Consider the following 20,000-nt stretch of genomic DNA (forward strand, 5'->3'; position numbering starts at 1 on the left):
CACTCTACTCGATTCTCTCTATATGAAACAAGCTTATCTAATACTTTATAGCCAGCAGGCGCCTTATGACCTTCTTTTTAGGCGACAAAGTATAAACCAGTCAATAAATTCTCCTATATTGCGAGTGGATCCTCTTTGCTGTGAACTTAAAAGGTTTCGATCCCCTATACTGTCTTGCCTAAAAGGAATGAATGTTTATATCTAACTCCTCTATTTATTGGGTTTGTTTATAGGGGTTGGATTCCACTATGTCACTTGATGCTCCTTTTCCTTTATAAATGCCTGGTGGAAAATGTGAGATGATGAAATAAAGAAAATAGAAGATAAAAGGATAATTTTAGCTAAAGAATAAGAGAAATGAAAATTAAATAAAAGAAAACAGGAAACGAGGAAAATGAAAAGGAAAAAATAGCCATGGAAAAGAAAAGAAAGAAACTGAGTGTGTAGCAAGAATGAATAAAAAACAAAGGAATTGAAGAAGGATAAAAAAAAGGGAAAAATCAATTAAAATGGAAATATACTGTCAGATGCATAGAAACGAAGGAGGAGGAGGAAGAGGAGGAGGAGGAAGAAGAAGAGGAAGAAGAAGAAGAGGAAGACAAAATGCGTTAGAAGAAAGGAGATGTAATAGGATAGGAAGAAAGGATTTAGAAACTCACTTGCAAGGAAGAAAGAGGAGGAAGAAATTGGATAAAGCTTTGAATGAGGACGAGAGGAGGAAAACGAAAATGGAGAAGACGAAGAGGAAACAGAGAGAAAAGAACGCAAACGAAAAATATCAAAAGTTAGGAAATAGGAAAAAGAAAAAAAATAAAGAGTAAAAGAAGTGGAAAAAAGAGGAAATTTAATTAAACAAGAGGAAACAAAGAGGAAATGACAACAGGAGCAAAAATTCTCGAACAAAAACAATAAAAAGAGGAAAACAAGATAAGAGAAATTGAAAACAAACACTTTGGAAACAAAACAAAGAAAAAGGAAATGAAAAGGAAGTCTGATAATTAGTGAAAGAAAGAAAGAAAAAAGGAAAAGAGGAGAAAAAAATAATGATGCAAAGAAGAGTAATAGGTAATCAGAGAGAGAGAGAGAGAGAGAGAGAGAGAGAGGCAGCAGGTGTTAGGGAGAATAATGAGGGGAAGGAAAAATTACATAAACAAACTCTCTCTCTCTCTCTCTCTCTCTCTCTCTCTCTCTCTCTCTCTCTCTCTGTTTTGTACTTCCGAGCCAAGATTTTAGCCATAAATCTCTCTCTCTCTCTCTCTCTCTCTCTCTCTCTCTCTCTCTCTCTCTCTCTCTCTCTCTCTCTCTCTCTCTCTCTATCTATCTATCTATCTATCTATCTATCTATCTCTCAACACTTTTCCATAGAACCGTCAAATCCTCCTCCTCCTCCTCCTCCTCCTCCTCCTCCTCCTCCTCCTCCTCCTCCTCCTCCTTCCTCACTCCCTCTTCCAAACCAGAAACAAATAAATAACAGCAAGATAAGGGAAGGTAGGATTAGGCAAAGGATGGGAAGGATGAAGGAAGAGAGGGAGGAGGAGATAAAGGGAGAGGAGGAAAGGAAGAAGATAAGGGAGAGAGGGAAATGAGAGGGGAGTGTGAGGCATTATCTCTCTCTGGTTCCCTGTGTGGCGGATTGTGGCTGCGAATGTATTGCTACGTGGAGAGAGAGAGAGAGAGAGAGAGAGAGAGAGAGAGAGAGAGAGAGAGAGAGAGAGAGAGAGAGAGTGAGGGTTGGGTACTGGGGTTAAGGGAAAAGGATGTGGAAATTATTGAAAACCAGAGAGAGAGAGAGAGAGAGTGCTATCAAGGTTCCATCATTGCCAGTCTCCCTAAACTTATCCTTTCTCATCACCACTGCATCATCTTTTTTTTCCCTTTCCCTTTTCATTTTTCTACCACTAAAACGTGTTCTTTCTTTCCTCTTCCTAATCTTTCCTTTATATTTTCAGTTGTTTTCTTCCTTATCATTTTTTTATCTCATTTATTTCTATTTCTTTATATTTAACTTGTTTTTTTTCTATGCTCATATTTTTTCATTGTCTTCTTTTATTGTGTTTTTTTTTTCTTAATCTTTTTTTTTCTTTATGTTCATATTTTCTGTTTTATTCTTTCATTGTCTTTTTTTCATTGTCTTCTTTCTTTATCTTCGTTTTTTCTCTATGTTCATATTTTTCATTGTCTTCTTGTAAAATGTTGTCTTTCTTTCTATATTTCCAAAAAGTTTTCTCTCTTTCTTTTTTGTTGTTTCTGATACTTTTGCATTTCACCTTTTGATTTTCTGTATCCATTTTCCTTCTATTGATTTTCTTCTGTATTCTATTCAGTGTTTATTTTCTCTATTTCATTTAGTATATAGACTCTATTTTCCTTCTCTTCATGCAAAGTTCACGTTTTCCATTGTCATTCTTCACGTTTTCCCAGTTAACTTCGCTTGTGTCAATATTTTCCTCTCTTACTTGTGTCAAAATTTCACTCTCTCGTCAATCTTTTCCTCTCGTGTCAATCTTTTCCTCTCTCACTTGTGTCAATCTTTTCCTCTCTTCACTTTCCCCTCCCCACTCTCACTTGCTTTCATAAAAATTTCCCTGTTTTAATCTGCAGCTGTCACAAGTATTTTTTCCTCAGTTTTTTTTCTCCCTTTTCACTGACAGACTTGCACAGAATTTCCTAATTTCAAAGGCTGCATTTCACTTTGTCACCTCATTTTAAAGTTTCCTCTACAAAAAATGCTCTAATTTCTTCTTTATTACCTTGCAATTCTCTTTTATTTTCTCCTTTCGGTCTCAAATACTGTCTAGCGTTTCCCTTTTCATCTTTCAACTAACTTTTTCGTCATATTTCTCCTTACTTTATCTTTAACAGTAGATTATTTCTTTTTCTCACCCCTAAACAGTGATATTTTCCCTCATCTCACCACTAACCCTGCAGTACTGGGACACCTTTTTAGCCTGTGTACGATTAGACCATTTTATTGATATTAGGATCGGTCTATGGAGGTCAGAAGATTAATGGCCACAGTCTGCACTATTCTAATTATGCACATTAGTTTCTGAAGCTGTACTTAAACGCTACTAAATTCTAATAACACCTAGCTACATTCACCCCTTTCGCATTCACCCTTCATCTTTAAAGCTATTTGATATTTACCCTTTCCCTCTATTTCACCCTTTAACACCCCTTCACTTTCTCATTTTACCCTTAAACACTACCAAATTCAAGTAACACCCTAGCTAACTTCACCCTTTTGCATCCACCCTTCTTCTTTAAAGCTATTTCATATTCACCCTTTACCTCTATTTCACTCTTAAATTACCTTCTCATTTCACCCTTAACCCCTTGAGTCCAATGACGCATTTCCACATTCATTCTGGTTCCTATTTGGTGATTTTATACATTTTCAGAGACTTATGTGGGGATTAGAATAGCAAACACCGTGGCTATTAACCTTTTGACCTCCATAGACCCTTCCTAATGTCAATAGAATGGTCTAATCATGCACACCACAAAACTCCAGTAACAACCTTGCTACCTTCACCCCTTTTGCATGCACCCTTCGTCTTTAAACCTATTCGACATTCACCCTTTCGTAGCACTGGGTCACCCTTTCCACTGCCACCCCTTCCAGGCGAAAAAATCCACCCTAACGCACCCTATAAATCATCTAGCCCCACCCTTTTCACCCCAGCACGCTCACCCGTTCTTCCTGCAAATGGCCTGTGTCACCTGACTAATGGTTCTCGCGCGCTGGATGAGAGTGGACACTGTACTGAACCGCACTAAGCCTCACTAACCTGCCTGTGTTTAAAAGCTCACTAAAAGGGTCTGCATTTGAAAACACTGTGTGCATATGAAGCTTAACTTTTTATGAGAGTTTAGTGTTGTTTTCTGTTTGTTTTTGTATGCTTTTATTTTTTTTCGTCTATTTCGTCTACTTTTTTTCCAGCTTATCCTTTACAAATTTGTTTTTATTATTTTTTGCTTATTTTTTTTTACTTTTTCAATTTATTTTCATGTATTTTATTTTTTCATGTGAATTTCCTTTTTTCCATTTTCATATGTTCATGTTTTCTTTCCTTTCCTTTTTATTTAGTTTATCTTTAACCAACGTGTTTTTATTGTTATTTTCATCATATTTTACTTTTTTTCATTTTATTTCGATCATTTTAGTTCCTCATATGAATTTCTCGTTTTTTGTTGTTCACTTTTTCATATATTCATCTTTTTCATCATATTTTTTTAGTTTATCCTTTATCAACGTGTTTTTATTGTTATTTTCATTATATTTTTACTTTTTTTTCATTTTATTTCGATCATTTTAGTTCCTGATATGAATTTCTCGTCTTTTGTTGTTCTCTTTCATCTTTTTCTTTTCAGTTTGTTCTTTACCATTGCATTGTTTTCCTTCTTTCCTTCTTTTATTTTCATTTTTTTTTTTTACGAGGGATGGTTTCAAGTGGTATTTTTCTCTCCTCTCTCCTTTCATTATTTTCGTTCCATTTCCACCATTTTCTCTGTTTGGGAATAAGAGAGACGATAAACGAACAAAAGACAAACGGTAGAATTTTGTGTATTTTGCTAAAAGTCAATTCTCTTTTGTGTTCTGTACGCTTCGCTGCATTCACTCTTTGTTGTCTTTTACTCTCTCTCTCTCTCTCTCTCTCTCTCTCTCTCTCTCTCTCTCTCTCTCTCTCTCTCTCTCTCTCTCTCTCTCTCTCTCTCTCTACCTACCTCTCTCTCTCTCTCTCTCTCTCTCTACCTACCTACCTACCTACTCTCTCTCTCTCTCTCTCTCTCTCTCTCTCTCTCTCTCTCTCTCGCCGCGGATCAAAATAAAACATGTATGGACTGACCTTTCCAGGGAGAATGGAACCAGTAAACCCAGCAGCAGTTTCTCTCTCTCTCTCTCTCTCTCTCTCTCTCTCTCTCTTTGGCACAAGGTCGCTGCGTCACACAGTCGGGTTAAGGGTGTTTCCCGTGATGCATCTGACTTGCTAAACAGCCTCCCTGTATCTCCCTCATGCCCGCTGCTCGCCCCCACAAACAGCTATCATGAGTATCTTTTCCTCTTTTCCTCTTTTCCTTTCTTTTCTTTGACTTTTCCTGCAGTTTTCCTGATTCTTAAATCTATTCCTGCCTTTTCAACGTTCTATTTATTTTTCTTATTTTTTTTCTTGTTTTTTTTACTTTTCCTCTTTTCCTTCGTTTTCTTTGAGTTTTCCTGCAGTTTTCCCGATTTTTAAGTCTATCCTTGCGTCTTTCAATGTTCTTCTACTTCTTTTTCTTATTTATTTATGTAATGTCTTTTTCTCTTTTCTTTTTCTCTTTTCTTCTCTTTTCTTTGACTTTTCCTGCCGTTTCCCTTATTTTAAACCTATCCTTGCCTTTTTTTTCTTTTTTCCTACTTTTTCAACATTCTTTTACTTATTTTTCTTGTTTTTGTGTCTTTTCCTCTTTTCCTCTTTTCCTCTCTTTTTTTTTCTACCGTTTTCCTTGTTCTAAAATCCATCCCTGCTTTTTTTTCGCCTTTTCATTGTTCTTTTAGTTCTTTTTTTGTTTCTTTTGTATATAATATGTCTTTTTTTCTTTTTTTTTTCTCTTTACTCCCTTTCTTCGACTTTTCCTCTCTTTTCCCTACTCTAAAGTCTATCTCTGTCTTTCTTCCTAACTTTTCACCTATAACAAAGCACAGTAATGTTCTTTTTCTCTTTTCCTTGCTTTTCCTTTGTTTTCCTTTGTTTTCCTGCCTTCTCTGTTCATCATACCACATTTATATATTTTTCTTTCTTCTTTCTTGTTTTTCCTTTAATTTCCTGTTTTTCCTACTGTTTACCGTACACTAAAGCACATCACTATCTTTTTCTTCCTTTTTCTTCCTTTTCTTCTATTTCCCTCCTTCCTCTTAAACGCCAAACCCCATTAGTATCATTTTTCTCCTTTTCCTTCCTTTATTTTCCTTTTTCCTTCCTCTTAACCATCACTATCAAGCTTATATTTCTCATTCCCTTTCTTTTCACGTCTCTTCCTTTTCTCCTTCACCTCTTGTGCCAAAAAAGAGAAAAAAGAAGAAGCATTTCCAGGGAGGGACTCTGAGCTCTTCCAAACTAAGAAATCTGTCTATTTATCGGAAAAGTGACGCTGTAACTCAATCCAACACAGATAAGACGCACTTAAGACACAAAGGATGTATGGGGGACGAAAATGGAAGCTTTCTCGGTGTTTGAATTGTAAGGAAGGGAAGGACGAACGTGAGAAGGAAAGAAAATGGAATGGAGGAAGAAAGGAGGGAGGAAAGAAACTAATAAAAGGAGATAGATGAGTAAAGGAAAAAATGAAAGATGGCAAATTGACATACAGAAATAAGGAAAGAAAAATATAAGCAGGGACGAACGTGGAAAGGAACGAAAATGGAATAGAGAAAGAAAGGAGGGAAGAAAGAAACAGATAAAGAAGGAGATAAAGAAAAAAAGATGTAGAAAGTTGAAATACATAAATGAAGAAAGATAAATAAACACTGGGACTCATAAGGAGAGAAAAAGAGAGAAAAGAGAGAAAAAGGGAGAAAGAAAAGACGAAACACAATAAATAAAGAACTGAAACACTTAAATCAATACTAACATAAAGAAAACACACTTAAATCACAACGAATCTTAAAATATGACATAAACTGCTTCCCAAACCGTGAACTGTATAAAAGACCACAAATTTACATATATATATAAGGAATCCAACTCCTTAACTCAACCCTACCTTCAACCTAAAAGCATCCGAGCCACTAAAGGTATTCCAATGCAAGATATAAATGGTTTCCACGACCTTGATCCGCCAGAAGGTAAGGAGTCGTCCTACACCAAAGGAACGAGACTTCTTACCTCAGTCTTGCCGCAACCCGGAGGCGCTTATGTCAGTAAAGATCCTTCAGTGTGGGAGAATATATAGCTTCCTTCACCTTTAGGACTCTCTCTCTCTCTCAAAAGAAAGAAAAATAAATAAATAAATAAATAATAAGAGAAAATAAATGAATGAAAAATGTATAATGAGAAAATGAACAAATCTACATAAAGAAAGAGAGAAATTTTTAATCTTAACCGCATCAGAATGCGCTCAAGTCATTTTGAATCTTTGGAAATCAGATCTAAACGGTTTTCTTGATCTTAAACTGCCGAAGAAGCAGGAAATCTCCCTAAACATAAGGAAGCGGACTTTAAATTCAGTACCACAGTCAGAAAAGAAAAAAAAAAACATGTCTTCCTTGTAATTGAGATATCCAAAGAGCAAATCATGTATCTGTATTAAAGATCTGAACCATTTAAATGCATCTTACCACGATCAAAACCCGCTTACGTCACTACAGATCCCAAAACCGAAGCAAAAAATAGATAAAATAAAAACACGACAGTTACGGCCATGAAATGTGCAGAAAGAGAAAAAAACAGCAATAACAATAATATCAACAACAAAAATGGTTCTTTATTGAAGATTCGGAACCCGTTAAATGCATCCAACTACGACCAAAACCCGCTTATGTCACTAGAAATAAAAAAAAATTGAGGAAAAACACTGTATCTGCAACATTGAAGTATATAAAAGATTCGAACCGCTTAAATGGATCTAACCACTTCCAAAACACGCTTAAGTCACTGGAAATCCCAAAACTGAGGCAAAAAACACTTTATCTCCAACATTTAAGTGTATTAAAGATTCGAACCGCTAAACTGCATCCTATCACGTCCAAAACACGCTTAACTCACTAGAAATCCAAAAAAAAACTGAAGGAAACACGACTAAATCAGCTAAATTGAAGTGTATTAAAGATTCGAACCGTTTAAACCTTCAAGACTCGCTTAAGCCACCACGGATCCAAAAATTTAGCTGCGACCTTGATGTGTCTCCTAGCGCGTGTCTAACTCCTGCGCCTAGACAGCGGGAGAGTGTTAGTCTGGTGGCCTTGGAAGCTGCGTGGTGGCCCAGATATTGGATGGACCGTCTTGGGTCTTCACGTCAAGGGGAAACTGACCAAGACCAATGATTTAGCGCCATAGTGGGGGAGTTCCTGGCGCGGGGATGTGCAAGGCTGGGAGGCTCCATGACAGAGTGACTGCTGTGGAATATTGGTGGTGTGGGTTGATGCTGCATTGCTTGATCTTGCTCTCTCTCTCTCTCTCTCTCTCTCTCTCTCTCTCTCTCTCTCTCTCTGGCTGTAAAAATCCTACCCATTAATTTGTTTATCTCATTATATTTACTCTCAATTAACTTTATCTTGAAATCAATCTCTCTCTCTCTCTCTCTCTCTCTCTCTCTCTCTCTCTCTCTCTCTCTCTCTCTCTCTCTCTCTCTCTCTCTGCCCTCTACGCTTCACTTCTCTCCACTGACAAAATAAAATCTGCCACTCTCTCTTTTTTCTTTATTCACCACACACACACACACACACACACACACACACACACACACACACACACACACACACACACACACGTCTACCTAAGTCCTGCCAATCATGAATTAAAAAACACACACACACACATGGAAGAGAAATACGAACAAACCAGTAATAATAAAAATAGTGATAATGATAATACTAATACTAATACTAATAATGATAACAATAATTCCTAGTCCCTAAAATGCAGGAATAAATAGATTAAGGAGACACGTTTATCTATTAATAGTCACGAACCACACCCTCCTCCTCCTCCTCTTCCTCCTCTTCCTCCTCCTCTTCCTCCTCCTCCTCCTCCTCCTCCTCCTCCTTCTCCTCCATCTACTTTCTCCTCCTCTTTCTCGCTACATTCACAACTATATTATTTTCTTCTTTCTTCTTTTCTTTTATTCTGCATTTTTCTTCCATTCTTCTTTATTTTCTCTCTTCTCTTTTCTTTTTCTTTATTTCTTAGTCATCATATTTTCTTCTCCAGTTATATTTTCTTGCTAACTTTTCTCTTTTGTATTTCCATTTTTCTGTCTTGATTTTATGCCTCCTTCTCCTCCTCACTTTCCTCTTTATGTTGCTCCTCTTCCTCTTCCTCCTCCTCTTCCTCCTCCTCTTCCTCTTCTTCCTCCTCTTGTGTAATCTTTTTCCTTTCCTCTTCACTCTCTTCTTCAACATTTCTGTATTTTTTTCAAGCTCCTCCTCCTCCTCCTCCTCCTCCTCCTCCTCCTCCTCGGGGTAAGCAGGAGGCAAACAAAAGCATTTACAGTGACAAAGAGATGCAGTCAATATTTATTCTGAGTTCTGCAGAGTTTCTTAAGTGCTCTTCTAACTCTTGCTCTCATCAGCCATTACAGCACGCCCGCCTCTTACTAGTGGTATTTCGATCAGTAGTAGTAGTAGTAGTAGTAGTAGTAGTAGTAGTAGTAGTAGTAGTAGTAGTAGTAGTAGTAGTAGTAGTAGTAGTAGTAGTAGTAGTAGTAGTAGTAGTAGTAGTAGTAGTAGTAGTAGTAGTAGTAGTCAATTTTGTTTTCCGTTTAGACATCATTTGCGTTTTCCCTGTTTTTGTCTCAGCATTCAGCCAGTCAGCCAGTCACTCTGGCACTCAGCCTGAGAGTCAACCAGGCAGTCAGCCAACCAGTCAGTTAGCCATACAGGAACCTTTGTAGACAGGGAGACAGACAGGCAGAAAATCAATTAGTCAGTCAGCCAACCATTCAGGCTCTTAGTCAGTCATATAGGGAGACAGGCAGGCAGGAAGTCAGTCAGTCAGTCAGTCAGTCAGTCAGTCAGTCGTTCAGCTCTTTCATGCGCTCAAACCCGTCGCTCCCATCCAAACGTGAAGGGAATGAAGGAAACTAAATTTTACAGAACTGAAAAAAAATTGAAGCAGGATTTAGCTCGTTAGTGTAAATTTAGAAGAGAGGGAAAAAGAAATATGGGATCTGTCAATTTTTTCCTTCCCGTTTTCTTTTTTACAGAGGGATGGGAGTGACATGAGGAGAGAGATAAGGAAAAGGAAAAGAGAAATAGGAGGATGGGAAGATAGGTAGAAATAAGGGAAGGAATGAAGAGAAAGAGAAAAGGAAGAGACGAGAAGGAAGAAAAAAATTGACAGAAGAAATGAAAGAAGACGAGAGAACAAGATGAAAAAAAGGAAGAGTAAAAAATATAGATGAGAAAGAAACGAGAAAGAGAAAGATAGATGAAGAGAAACCGGAAATGAAAAAGAGGAAAGAAAAAGGAAAGAAGAAACAAGAGGATTAAAAGAAGATAAAAGAGGAAGAGGAAGAGAGAAAACGAGAGGAAAGAGGAAGAGAAGGGAGAGGAAAGAAGGAAAGAGAAAAGAGGGGAGGGAGGGGAAGGGAGAAGGGAGCGGTCGTGAGAAGTGGGTCGCTGTGAACGTCTATTTCCGTACACACGCACACGAGGATACACACAGCGTGCCTATGTACGCACACACACACTACACACACACACACACACACACACACACACCACTTGCCTTGACGTGTCTGTGTCTGTCTGTGTGTGTCTGTGTGTGTGTGTGTGTGTAATGCAAATCTGATATCTCATATTCACTGCTGCCCATCCATATACATACATACATACATACATACATACAAATTATACATACATGCATACAAATACATACATAAAGTACCTAAAAAGTATACAAAAATTTAACTTTGAGATCTGTATTTCCTCTTTCTCTTTTATATCTTCCTTTCCTCTTCCTCCTCCTCCTCCTCCTCTAGCCCCTTCTCCTCCTTCTCCTCCTCCTCCTTCTCCGTTCTTTCTATCCTTTGCTGTAATAAAAAGCGAAATAAAACTTTAGGGGTGAATTCTGTGATGAAAATATCTGAAGGAAGGAAGGAAGGAAGGAAACACGATGGCAGGAGGAGGAGGAGGAGGAAGGAGGAAGGAAGATAGCGGGAAAGAGACGAAGGGAGATAGAGGAAGAAAGAGAGATGGGAGAAGTAAGGAAACAAGAAGAAAGGGGAAAGAAATACATGAGAGAAAAAAGATAGAAAAAAAATATAACCAGAGAGAGAGAGAGAGAGAGAGAGAGAGAGAGAGAGAGAGAGAGAGAGAGAGAGAGAAAGCTAAGGTGTTTGCAAGAAGGATTAAAGAAGAAGAGAGAAAGAAATTTAAAGAGGAGAGAAGGAAGGACTAAAGAGAAAACCTGATTACACAATTTGCATATTTACGACAGAAAGACAAGAGGAGAAGGAGGAAGAAGAGGAAGACGAGGAGGAGGAGGAGGAGGAGGAGGAGGAGGAGGAGGAGGAGGAGGAGGAGGAGGAGGAGGACTTACCGCAGCGGCCTCATCATCAGAGTTTCCTTCGTTATATCCAGGTGGTCGACTAAAGATGCGATGGATTCTTAGCGCTCCTATCTGTACTTCCTATGTCTCTCTAGATTGATTCCCTTCCCTTCTCTCCCCTTCACTTCCTCTCTAATTCCTTCCCTTCTCTCTCCCCTTCACTTTCCCTCCAATCCCTTCCCATCTTCATTTTTCTTCCCTCTAACTTCTTTTTTTGTCTCTGTCTCTTTTCCTTCGTAGTTTTTTTCTGTCTTCTTTTCTTTCTTTCTCTCTCTCTTTTACCTCTTTTCCATTTCCTTCTCATCTTCATTTATCTTCCTCTAACTTCTTTTCTTGTCTCTTTTCCTTCATTTCCTTCTGTTTTTTCTTCTCTATTCTTTTTTCTTTCTCTCTCCTTCATATCTCCTCCATTTCCTTCTCATCTTCATTTTTCTTCTCTCCAATTTCCTTCCCTGTGTCTCCTTTCCTCCATCTTCATTTTCGTCTTAGTTTTTCTTCCCTTCTTTCTCTTCCTTCCTTTTCTCCCTTTATTTCTCCTCATTCCCTTTCCTTTCTCATTTTTCTTCTTTCTATCGTCCTGCCTGTGTCTGTTTTCCTTCAATTTCTTCTAGTTTTTCTTCTCTCTTCTTCCTCTCTTCTTTTCCTTTTCCTTCTCTCCACTTGCAGCTTTCCTTCCTCTCTTTCTCTTATCTTCTTTGTTTTTTTCTATCTTATTTTCATCTTACCTTAATTCTCTTTTGTCTTTATTTTTTTCCTCCATTTAAGTTCTCTTCGCTAGCTGTTCCACATTTTTTCCTTTATCTTTTCTTTTCCTCTCTTATCTTGTTCTTCTTCCCTTCTCTTTCATTTCTTTTCTATATTCCTTCCCTTTTCATTCTTTTCCATTTCTTTCGTCTCTTGTTTTTCTTATTTTCTTCCCTTTTGTCCTCCTTCAATATACTTTCTTTTCTTCTCCTTTCCTTTGTGTGTCTCTTTCCTGTGACCTCTTTCTTTTTCCTCAATCCTATCTATCTTATCTCATCTCATCTTTCCCTTTTTTACCCCTAACTCTAATCTTTACTAACCTCATTTAATCCTTTCCTCTCCTCCTGTCTCCTTTCTCTTTTTTCGCCTTTCCTTTTACAATATTCAACGTCACTCAGTCTTTTACGACCCAACACCTCCTGCCGATACGATAATTACTCCCAGTGAGGTCTAATAGCGTTGGTTCAGGTGGTGCTGAGAATTTATCATTAACCCCTTCTGTACTATGACGCGTTTCCTTATTCATTCTGCTTACTATTTGGTGATTTTGTACAGCTTCAGAAACTTATGTGAGGGGGATTGAAATAGTGAAGTTTCTGGCCATTAATCTTCTGACCTCCATAGACCCTTCTTAATGTAAATAGAATCGTGTAATCATACCCAAAATTGAAGGTGAAAATGCGTCCCAGTACTGAAGAGGTTAAAGTCAGCTCTACCCTTTAAAGACAACTAACTCTCTGCCTTCACACAATACATGGATCTATCTACACATACATTCTACATGCAAAATTTAAATTGATAAAAAGATTCCTATGCCATTCTAAGACTCCCTTCCCCACTATGCTTTTATCTTTTATCTTTTATCTTTACGGACCGGCACCTCAGTGAGTCTTATATATAATTTTATTTTGCCCTTGGCCGGATTTCCCTCCTACCTAATAAAAATGACTAAAGATTCTGTTAGTTAGGTTAGGTTAGAATTTTCACTAATTTCTTTTGCTTCTTTTATGAGACTACAATTCCAGTGGGCCTTTTTTTCTAATTTCTTTTCTATATTCCTTCCCTTTTCATTCTTTTCCTTTTCTTTCGTCTCTTTTTTTTGCTTTGCCCTTGGTAGTTCTCCCTCTTACATAAAAAAAAACTGGTTAGGTTAGAACAAACACACCATTTACTACCTCAGCACAGCCACAGCATCACAGCACCACTGGAGCAGCACACAACGCAACAACAGCAGGGAGACCTCACCTGTCACGCCCTCATCAATCTACCTGTCCAATGCGGGTGGGAATATTGCTCAGGTGTGTTATGGGATGGCGGGTCAGAGGTTGTGGGGCTGTGACATTGTGGTTCGGGGACTGACAAACTGCTGTGGTGTGATGGGGCAGCGGCACAGCATTCCCCGGGAGTGAGTAAAAGCAGCATTGCGGTATGGAACGGGAGCAGCAGCGGCGCCGGCAATTGAGGACTGAAGGAAACCCAACGAGGCAAATGAAAATTATAATTACGTTTCTGCTGCGTTGGGTGAGGTTGAGATGTGTGTGTGTGTGTGTGTGTGTGTGTGTGTGTGTGTGTGTGTGTGTGTGTGTGTGTGTGTGTGTGTGTGTGTGTGTGTGTGTGTGTGTGTGTGTGTGTGTGTGACAAAGTGGTGATGTGCCAAGGAATGGGAAAGGAAGGAGAGGAGGAGGAGATGGGAGGAGGGAAAAAGGGAGGGAAGGAGGGAAGGTGGGGAGGAGGAGGAGGAGGAAGCCAATGTGGTGAAGTATGATGAGCCAACACACACACACACACACACACACACACACACACACACACACACACACACACACACACACGAAACAAACAAAATCTATACTCTTTTCCAATTTACGAGCTTTCATTGTACTTTCTTTCTTCCATTCTTCCTTTCCCTTTTTCCCTTTCTTCTCTTCCTATCCCTTTAATCTCTCCTGCAGAACCCTTCCCTCTTTCCTTCCCTCCTCCACCTCCTCTTGCTCCTCTTCAAAACCTCATCCACTTTTTTTTCCAGCCTCATTTCCCTTCTTTCACTGTACCGTGGCTCTCCTCCTCCTCCTCCTCCTCCTCCTCCTCCTCCTCCTCCTCCTCCTCTTCCTCCTCCCATACACCTCTCCACAGTTCCCAATAACTAGCAACATACCATTTGCAAGGGAATGGACTCTGCCTTTCCATCCTCAGCCATGCAAGGAAAAAACATGAAAATTGGGACGTTGCCGCAGCCACTCACACACACACACACACACACACACACACACACACACACACACACACACACACACACACACACACACACACCACGAAGGGAAGGGAGGTCATCGTGGGGAAGAGAAAAAAACTAGGTCAATTGAGGTCATTGTCCCCTCTCTCTCTCTCTCTCTCTCTCTCTCTCTCTCTCTCTCTCTCTCTCGCTCTCGCTCTCGCTCGTTTTGTTTTGTTTGTTGGAATGAAAATGTACGAATATTATTTTTTGCTTATTCTTTTTTCTCCAATTTACATAATCTCTCTCTCTCTCTCTCTCTCTCTCTCTCTCTCTCTCTCTCTCTCTCTCTCTCTCTCTCTCTCTGATGATGATGAGAATGTACAAATATTTTCTCGTTTGTTATATTTCAATCTTACATCCAAGAGTCATTATCTCCCTCCTCTTCCTCCTCTTCCTCCTCCTCCTCCTCCTCCTCCTCCTCCTCTTCTCTGCACAGTAACATTACAAGCTTAATTATACAGGTATGCCCCCACCTGAGCATCTACTTAAGAGAGCGTCACTTCTTCGCTTCCCCCTATCTCTATACATAGCAACGCCCCTCCTTTCTGCCTGCCTCTCTCCTCGGGTACTCTCTCTCTCCTCATGCTCCGTCTCCCCTGCCACCCTTCCTGTCACAGCTACTTCCCTACCGCAGTTTCCTCTTCCTACCTGTCACTTCCCTTTAAGTATTCTTTATTTTATCACTGTTTCCTATTTCACTTTATATTTTTTCAGTCTCTATCTTTTTTTTTATCTCTTCTCTCATTTCTCTGTTCATCTTTTCTCTTTCTCATATTCTCTTTTTCTCTGTCTATCTTTTTCTCCTTTTTCTCTCATTTCTCATATTCTCTCTCTCTCTCTCTTTCTCTCATCTATCATCACCAGTTATTTCTCCATTTTCTCCTCTTCCTCTCACTTCCTCTTACTCATTTTCATCCACCTTCTCACACATCTTGCCTCTCCCTCTCACTTTCCTTCGCTTCTCATCATCTCCATTCACACCTTCACTCTGTCATTCCCTCACTTCCCCTTCCTTTCCCCTTCACGTGCTGTCATCACCTCAATTCATCACTTCCTAGTACCCTTTCAATGCCTTATATCCCTCCTCTCACTCTCTCCTCTCTCTCCCCTCTCTCCCTCAATTCTAATCTTCGTGTTTTGAAATGCTCAGTTAGTATTGAAAGGTCGTTTAGATTATTAATTCTTATAGTTTTGCTATTGGTGAAGTGAAGTTCTTATTAAATTGTCACTCGATTGATAAAAATGACTTAAAAATCTCAATAACTGCCATTCCGAGGGTTAGGAATGAACAAAAATGGTTGAATAGTCTGCTAACTTTCAGCATGGTGTGTTCCAAATGGGTAATATACTGCAAATACTTTAAAATTACCAATAACTTCTACTACAGTCTGTTGAATCGTGTATACTCAAAACCCTATCACTGGGGTCATAAAAGCACTTGAAAATCACAATATCTTCCACTAGAGTCTTAAAAGCAGACGAGGTGAAGACTAAAGTGTTAGAGAATACGCTCCCACTTCGCATATAACCTCTGAACGGAGAGCTTTATGGCACCTGTGTGTGTTGGCAGTACAAACTAACATACACCTTCAGTACCTCTCCTGTCAAACACCTCCCCACCTTTACTTCTCCTCCTTTTCGCCTTCTTTATCTTCTTCTTTCTTCTCCTTCTCGTTTTGTCCCGTTTTCTCCTTTTCTTTTTTTATTTTCTTTCTTTTCTCCTTCGTTTGTACTGTTCACAATTTCTCGTTAGTGTTGTAGTTAATTTGAAGTTGTAAAGCAAAATCAAACAACTTGTAAAAACTTAGAAAGATTTGTTAGTATCTGAGATTATTCGTAATTCTTTCAATCCTTCTCCTCTTCCTCGTCCTCCTCCTCCTCGTCATCGTCCTCCTTCTCCTCCTTGTTCTCTTTCTCTTCCTTGTTTCTTCTTCCTCCATGTTCTCCTCCCTTCCTTCTCCTCCTCCTTGTTATCCTCTTCCTCCTTTTTTCTCTTCCTCCTCTTTGTTCTTCTTCTCCTCCTTTTTCTCCTCCTCCTCTTTGTTCTCCTCCTCCTCCATGTACTCCTTCCCCTCCTTGTTCTCCTCTTCCTCCTTATTATCTTTCTCCCCCCCTTGTTTTCCTCCCCCTTCTTGTTCTCTTCCTCCTATTTGTTCTCCTCCTCCTCTTTGTTCTCTTCCTCCTATTTGTTCTCCTTTTCCTCCTTGTTCTCTTCCTTCCTCCTCCTTGTCCTCCTTCCCCTTCTTATTCTCTTTCTCCTTCTTGTCCTCCTGCTCCTCCTCCTCCTCCTTCTTCTGTTACTACTACTACTACTACTACTACTACTAATCCTCGCCACACGAAATGTTTACAGCGGTGATAAACACAAAAATGAGCCGCGTTAGTGCATTTCTAGCTACTTGTAAATCACTCAGAAGTACAGACAAGGCGCCCGGAACCTTCTCGCCCTGGCTTCTTCGTTACGACTTGAAAAATATGACATCAGTTTATTTATAAGAGCATTAGTAGCGTTCAGCGTCAGTGGAGGTGATTGTTAAGTATATTTAGCAGTTTATAAGTTCTTTGAGTTCTTAGAATACGATGTAAGTTTATTTTTAAAAGTATTAAGGTTTTGTACAGGTGAGATTAACCCTTTCAGTACCAGGACGCGTTTCCATGTTCCTTCTGGTTACTATTTGGTGATTTTATACAGCTTCAAAAATTTATGTAGGGATTTAAATAGTGAAGACTGTGCCCATTAATCTTTTGACCTCCATACACCCTTCCTAATGTCAATAAAACCGTCTAATCACACTCAAAAGTCAAGGTAAAAATGTGTCCACGTACTGAAGGGGTTAAGAGTCTTTTAATGGTGTTCGTACATGTAAACACTCTTAGCGTTGTCGCAGTCACTGGAAGGTTACTCTGAAGGGAAGAAGTTCACTGGTGGCTGTAGAGATGTGCTGTAATGTGTGTGTGTGTGTGTGTGTGTGTGTGTGTGTGTGTGTGTGTGTGTGTGTGTGTGTGTGTGTGTGTGTGTGTGTGTGTGTGTGTGTGTGTGTGTGCTATTTTTTTTGCTGTCATGAAATTCCACTTTATACGATATGTCATGATTTAAGTGTAATAAGATACATCAACACAGCAATACGATAATGAATGTCTGAGAAAGGTGAGCGCAGTGAGCCTGACAGACAGACAGCCAGACCGCCTCCTGGTGCTGGTCCGTCACGGTTCGATGAGATGTCAAACAGACCCTCATTGAAAGCTATGAATGGATGAATGAGTGAACTAATTGATTAAACAACAACACTAATAACAACAACAACAACAATAATAATAATAATAATAATAATAATAATAATAATAATAATAATAATAATAAATAATAATAATAGTAATAATAATAGTAATGATAGTCTAGGGGTGAATAAATATAGTAATATAATGTCATGTCTCAACAGCTGAACTTGGACCATCGCAATCCATGACGTCATCAGGTGAGCGTTTGTCTCCTGCTCGTTTATCTATTTTTTTTTCTCTTTAATAATATGAAGTTTTTGCATTTTAAAGTTATTTGTTTCCTGTTACCTTACTTTAGCCTTTTTTTCAATAATCACGCATGTTTGTTGGCATTGAACAGTGCCTAGAACAGCTTGGCATTGTTCCTAACTAAGAGATGACTAAATGTTTTAATTAAGTGTCTGAAAGTTTAAATAAATCCTACAATATGTACATAAAACGTTATCGACACACACCATTGATCAAAACCTGCTTTAAAAATCAGAGTTTACCATTAATGACAGTCACACCAAGGTCAGTATTCAGAAACGCTCTGCTCTCTCACCAAGACTATTTTGCAAGGCACAGAGATGAATAGCGAGATTTTCAAGAGTGTTTCTCCACTTAATAATGCAGAAATCTTGTCAATCTGCCTCTAGAAACAAAAAAAACATCCTAAAAAAAAAACTCGTGTAAATTTTAATAAAGCCTTTTGAAATAGTGAAGGTGAAGAGGAGAAGTGTTTGAGAATACGAACCCAAGAGTATTGTTATGACAAGAAATAAACCACAGGAAGCTCAAGAAACTCACCTGACAGAAAGACAACTCAACACAGGACTCCTTAACCCCTTCAGTACTGGGACACATTTTTACCTTTTGATTTGTGTACGATTAGACCATTTTATTGACATTAGAAAGGGTCTATGAAGGTCAGAAGATTAATGGCCACAATCTTCACTATTCTAACTCCTCACATACGTTTTAGAAGCTGTATAGAATCACCAAATAGCAAGCAGAATGAATATGGAAACACGTCATGGTACTGAAGGGGATAAACAATCAACTCACCACCTCAGAAAATCTAGACCTACACACAAGGAGAAAACAGCGACAGAGTAACCAAAACACGGGATGAACAGACAGGGAAACAAGAACATACAGATAAAAATGTATATTACACGTCTTTACCTTTCCTTCCGTTTTTTCTATTCCCTTTTCCTCTTGAGTAAAAACCAGCATGTCTTATTAACGTCCAGATGGTCCCAGGTGTGTTGTAGCGCCTGAAAAGAGTACATGGTATTAAATAGAAAGTCAATAACACAAGTAATACAGGCTAATTTAAGAGCAGCTGTCACTAGAAGGTATGAAGTGAAAATGTTACTGTCTCTTTCAATCTGTCATCTTGGTATTGAAGGTATCTCTTCCTCTTCCTCTTCCTATCTTTCTCAAGCCCACTCATCATCAAGCCTGTTTCTTATCTTCTTTTACACTCCCATTTATCATCCCCGTCTCCTTCCTCCATATTTCTCAAAGATAGAGTGTTGAGATGTGAAAAAAATAAGCCGCAAGAAATCCTTAAAAGAACGGCGTTTGTTTACCTTAGTGAGTCCGGCTCATATAAATAGACACACTCGCTTATTTATGCTCAGTAGCTCGCGAGGTGCCGTCGGGGGAGGTGCGTCGCTGCCAAGGCCGGAGTGATGTGCCAACAATAGGGTTTACAAGGTGCAGGATTGAGTGTGGCTTGGCACGGACGCATTGAGAGACCGGAGGATTTGTGTGTGTGTGTGTGTGTGAGAGAGAGAGAGAGAGAGAGAGAGAGAGAGAGAGAGAGAGAGAGAGAGAGAGAGAGAGAGAGAGAGAGAGAGAGAGAGAGAACTTTAACAAGAAAAAGAAAATAGATTAAAAAAAAAAAAAGCTAGAGAAAAAATAAAAAAATAGCGAAAAAAGAGAGAAGCAAAAAACCAGCAAACATTTCCACCAGTCAACACCAGAGAGTCAACGTTAAAAGCATCCAAACATTAATACCAATACTCTCTTACCTTAAAACCAGAAATGTGTGACTCGCAGCTAAAAAGATAAAAGGAATCCCATCACTTACTGACATAATCTCCTCTGCCCTTCTGCCCTTGCCTAACACTGGCCTGTATTCTGAAACCCTTTGCTCTCTCACTATCATTACATTCGAAAGGCTCTAGTTGAAGGTTGTCGTCTTTTTAACCCTTTCAATACTGAGACTCATTTTTACCATGATTTTAGGGTATAATTTGACGATTTTATTTGCAAGGGTAGGGCAAGGGAAGGAAGGGTCTATGGAGATCAAAAGATTATTGGCCAATGTACTATTTTAATCCCTACACAAGTTTCTGAAGCCGAATAAAATCAGTAAATAGTAACTAGAATTAATATAGAAACGCGGCGTGGTACTCAAGGAATTAAGAGTATTTTCGTGGTTCTGGTGATGGATTGGT

General features: G+C 38.9%; 1 protein-coding gene across 3 annotated transcripts in view; it reads left to right on the top strand.

Annotated features, from left to right (window-relative positions):
• LOC123507415 (protein SSUH2 homolog) overlaps positions 1–20,000 on the top strand; it is a 264,828-nt gene that overhangs the window by 42,299 nt on the left and 202,529 nt on the right. For 2 of the 3 annotated variants that reach the window (XM_045260247.1, XM_045260248.1), the window contains exon 3: positions 17,712–17,747. The exons of the other annotated variant lie outside the window; for it this stretch is intronic. In XM_045260247.1, coding sequence (XP_045116182.1) covers positions 17,712–17,747 — 36 coding nt within the window. The remainder of the gene's footprint in view (positions 1–17,711; positions 17,748–20,000) is intronic. 3 annotated transcript variants of the gene reach the window in all.

Source organism: Portunus trituberculatus, chromosome 22 (genome assembly GCF_017591435.1).
Source record: "Portunus trituberculatus isolate SZX2019 chromosome 22, ASM1759143v1, whole genome shotgun sequence".
In the NCBI taxonomy this organism is placed as follows: domain Eukaryota; kingdom Metazoa; phylum Arthropoda; class Malacostraca; order Decapoda; family Portunidae; genus Portunus; species Portunus trituberculatus.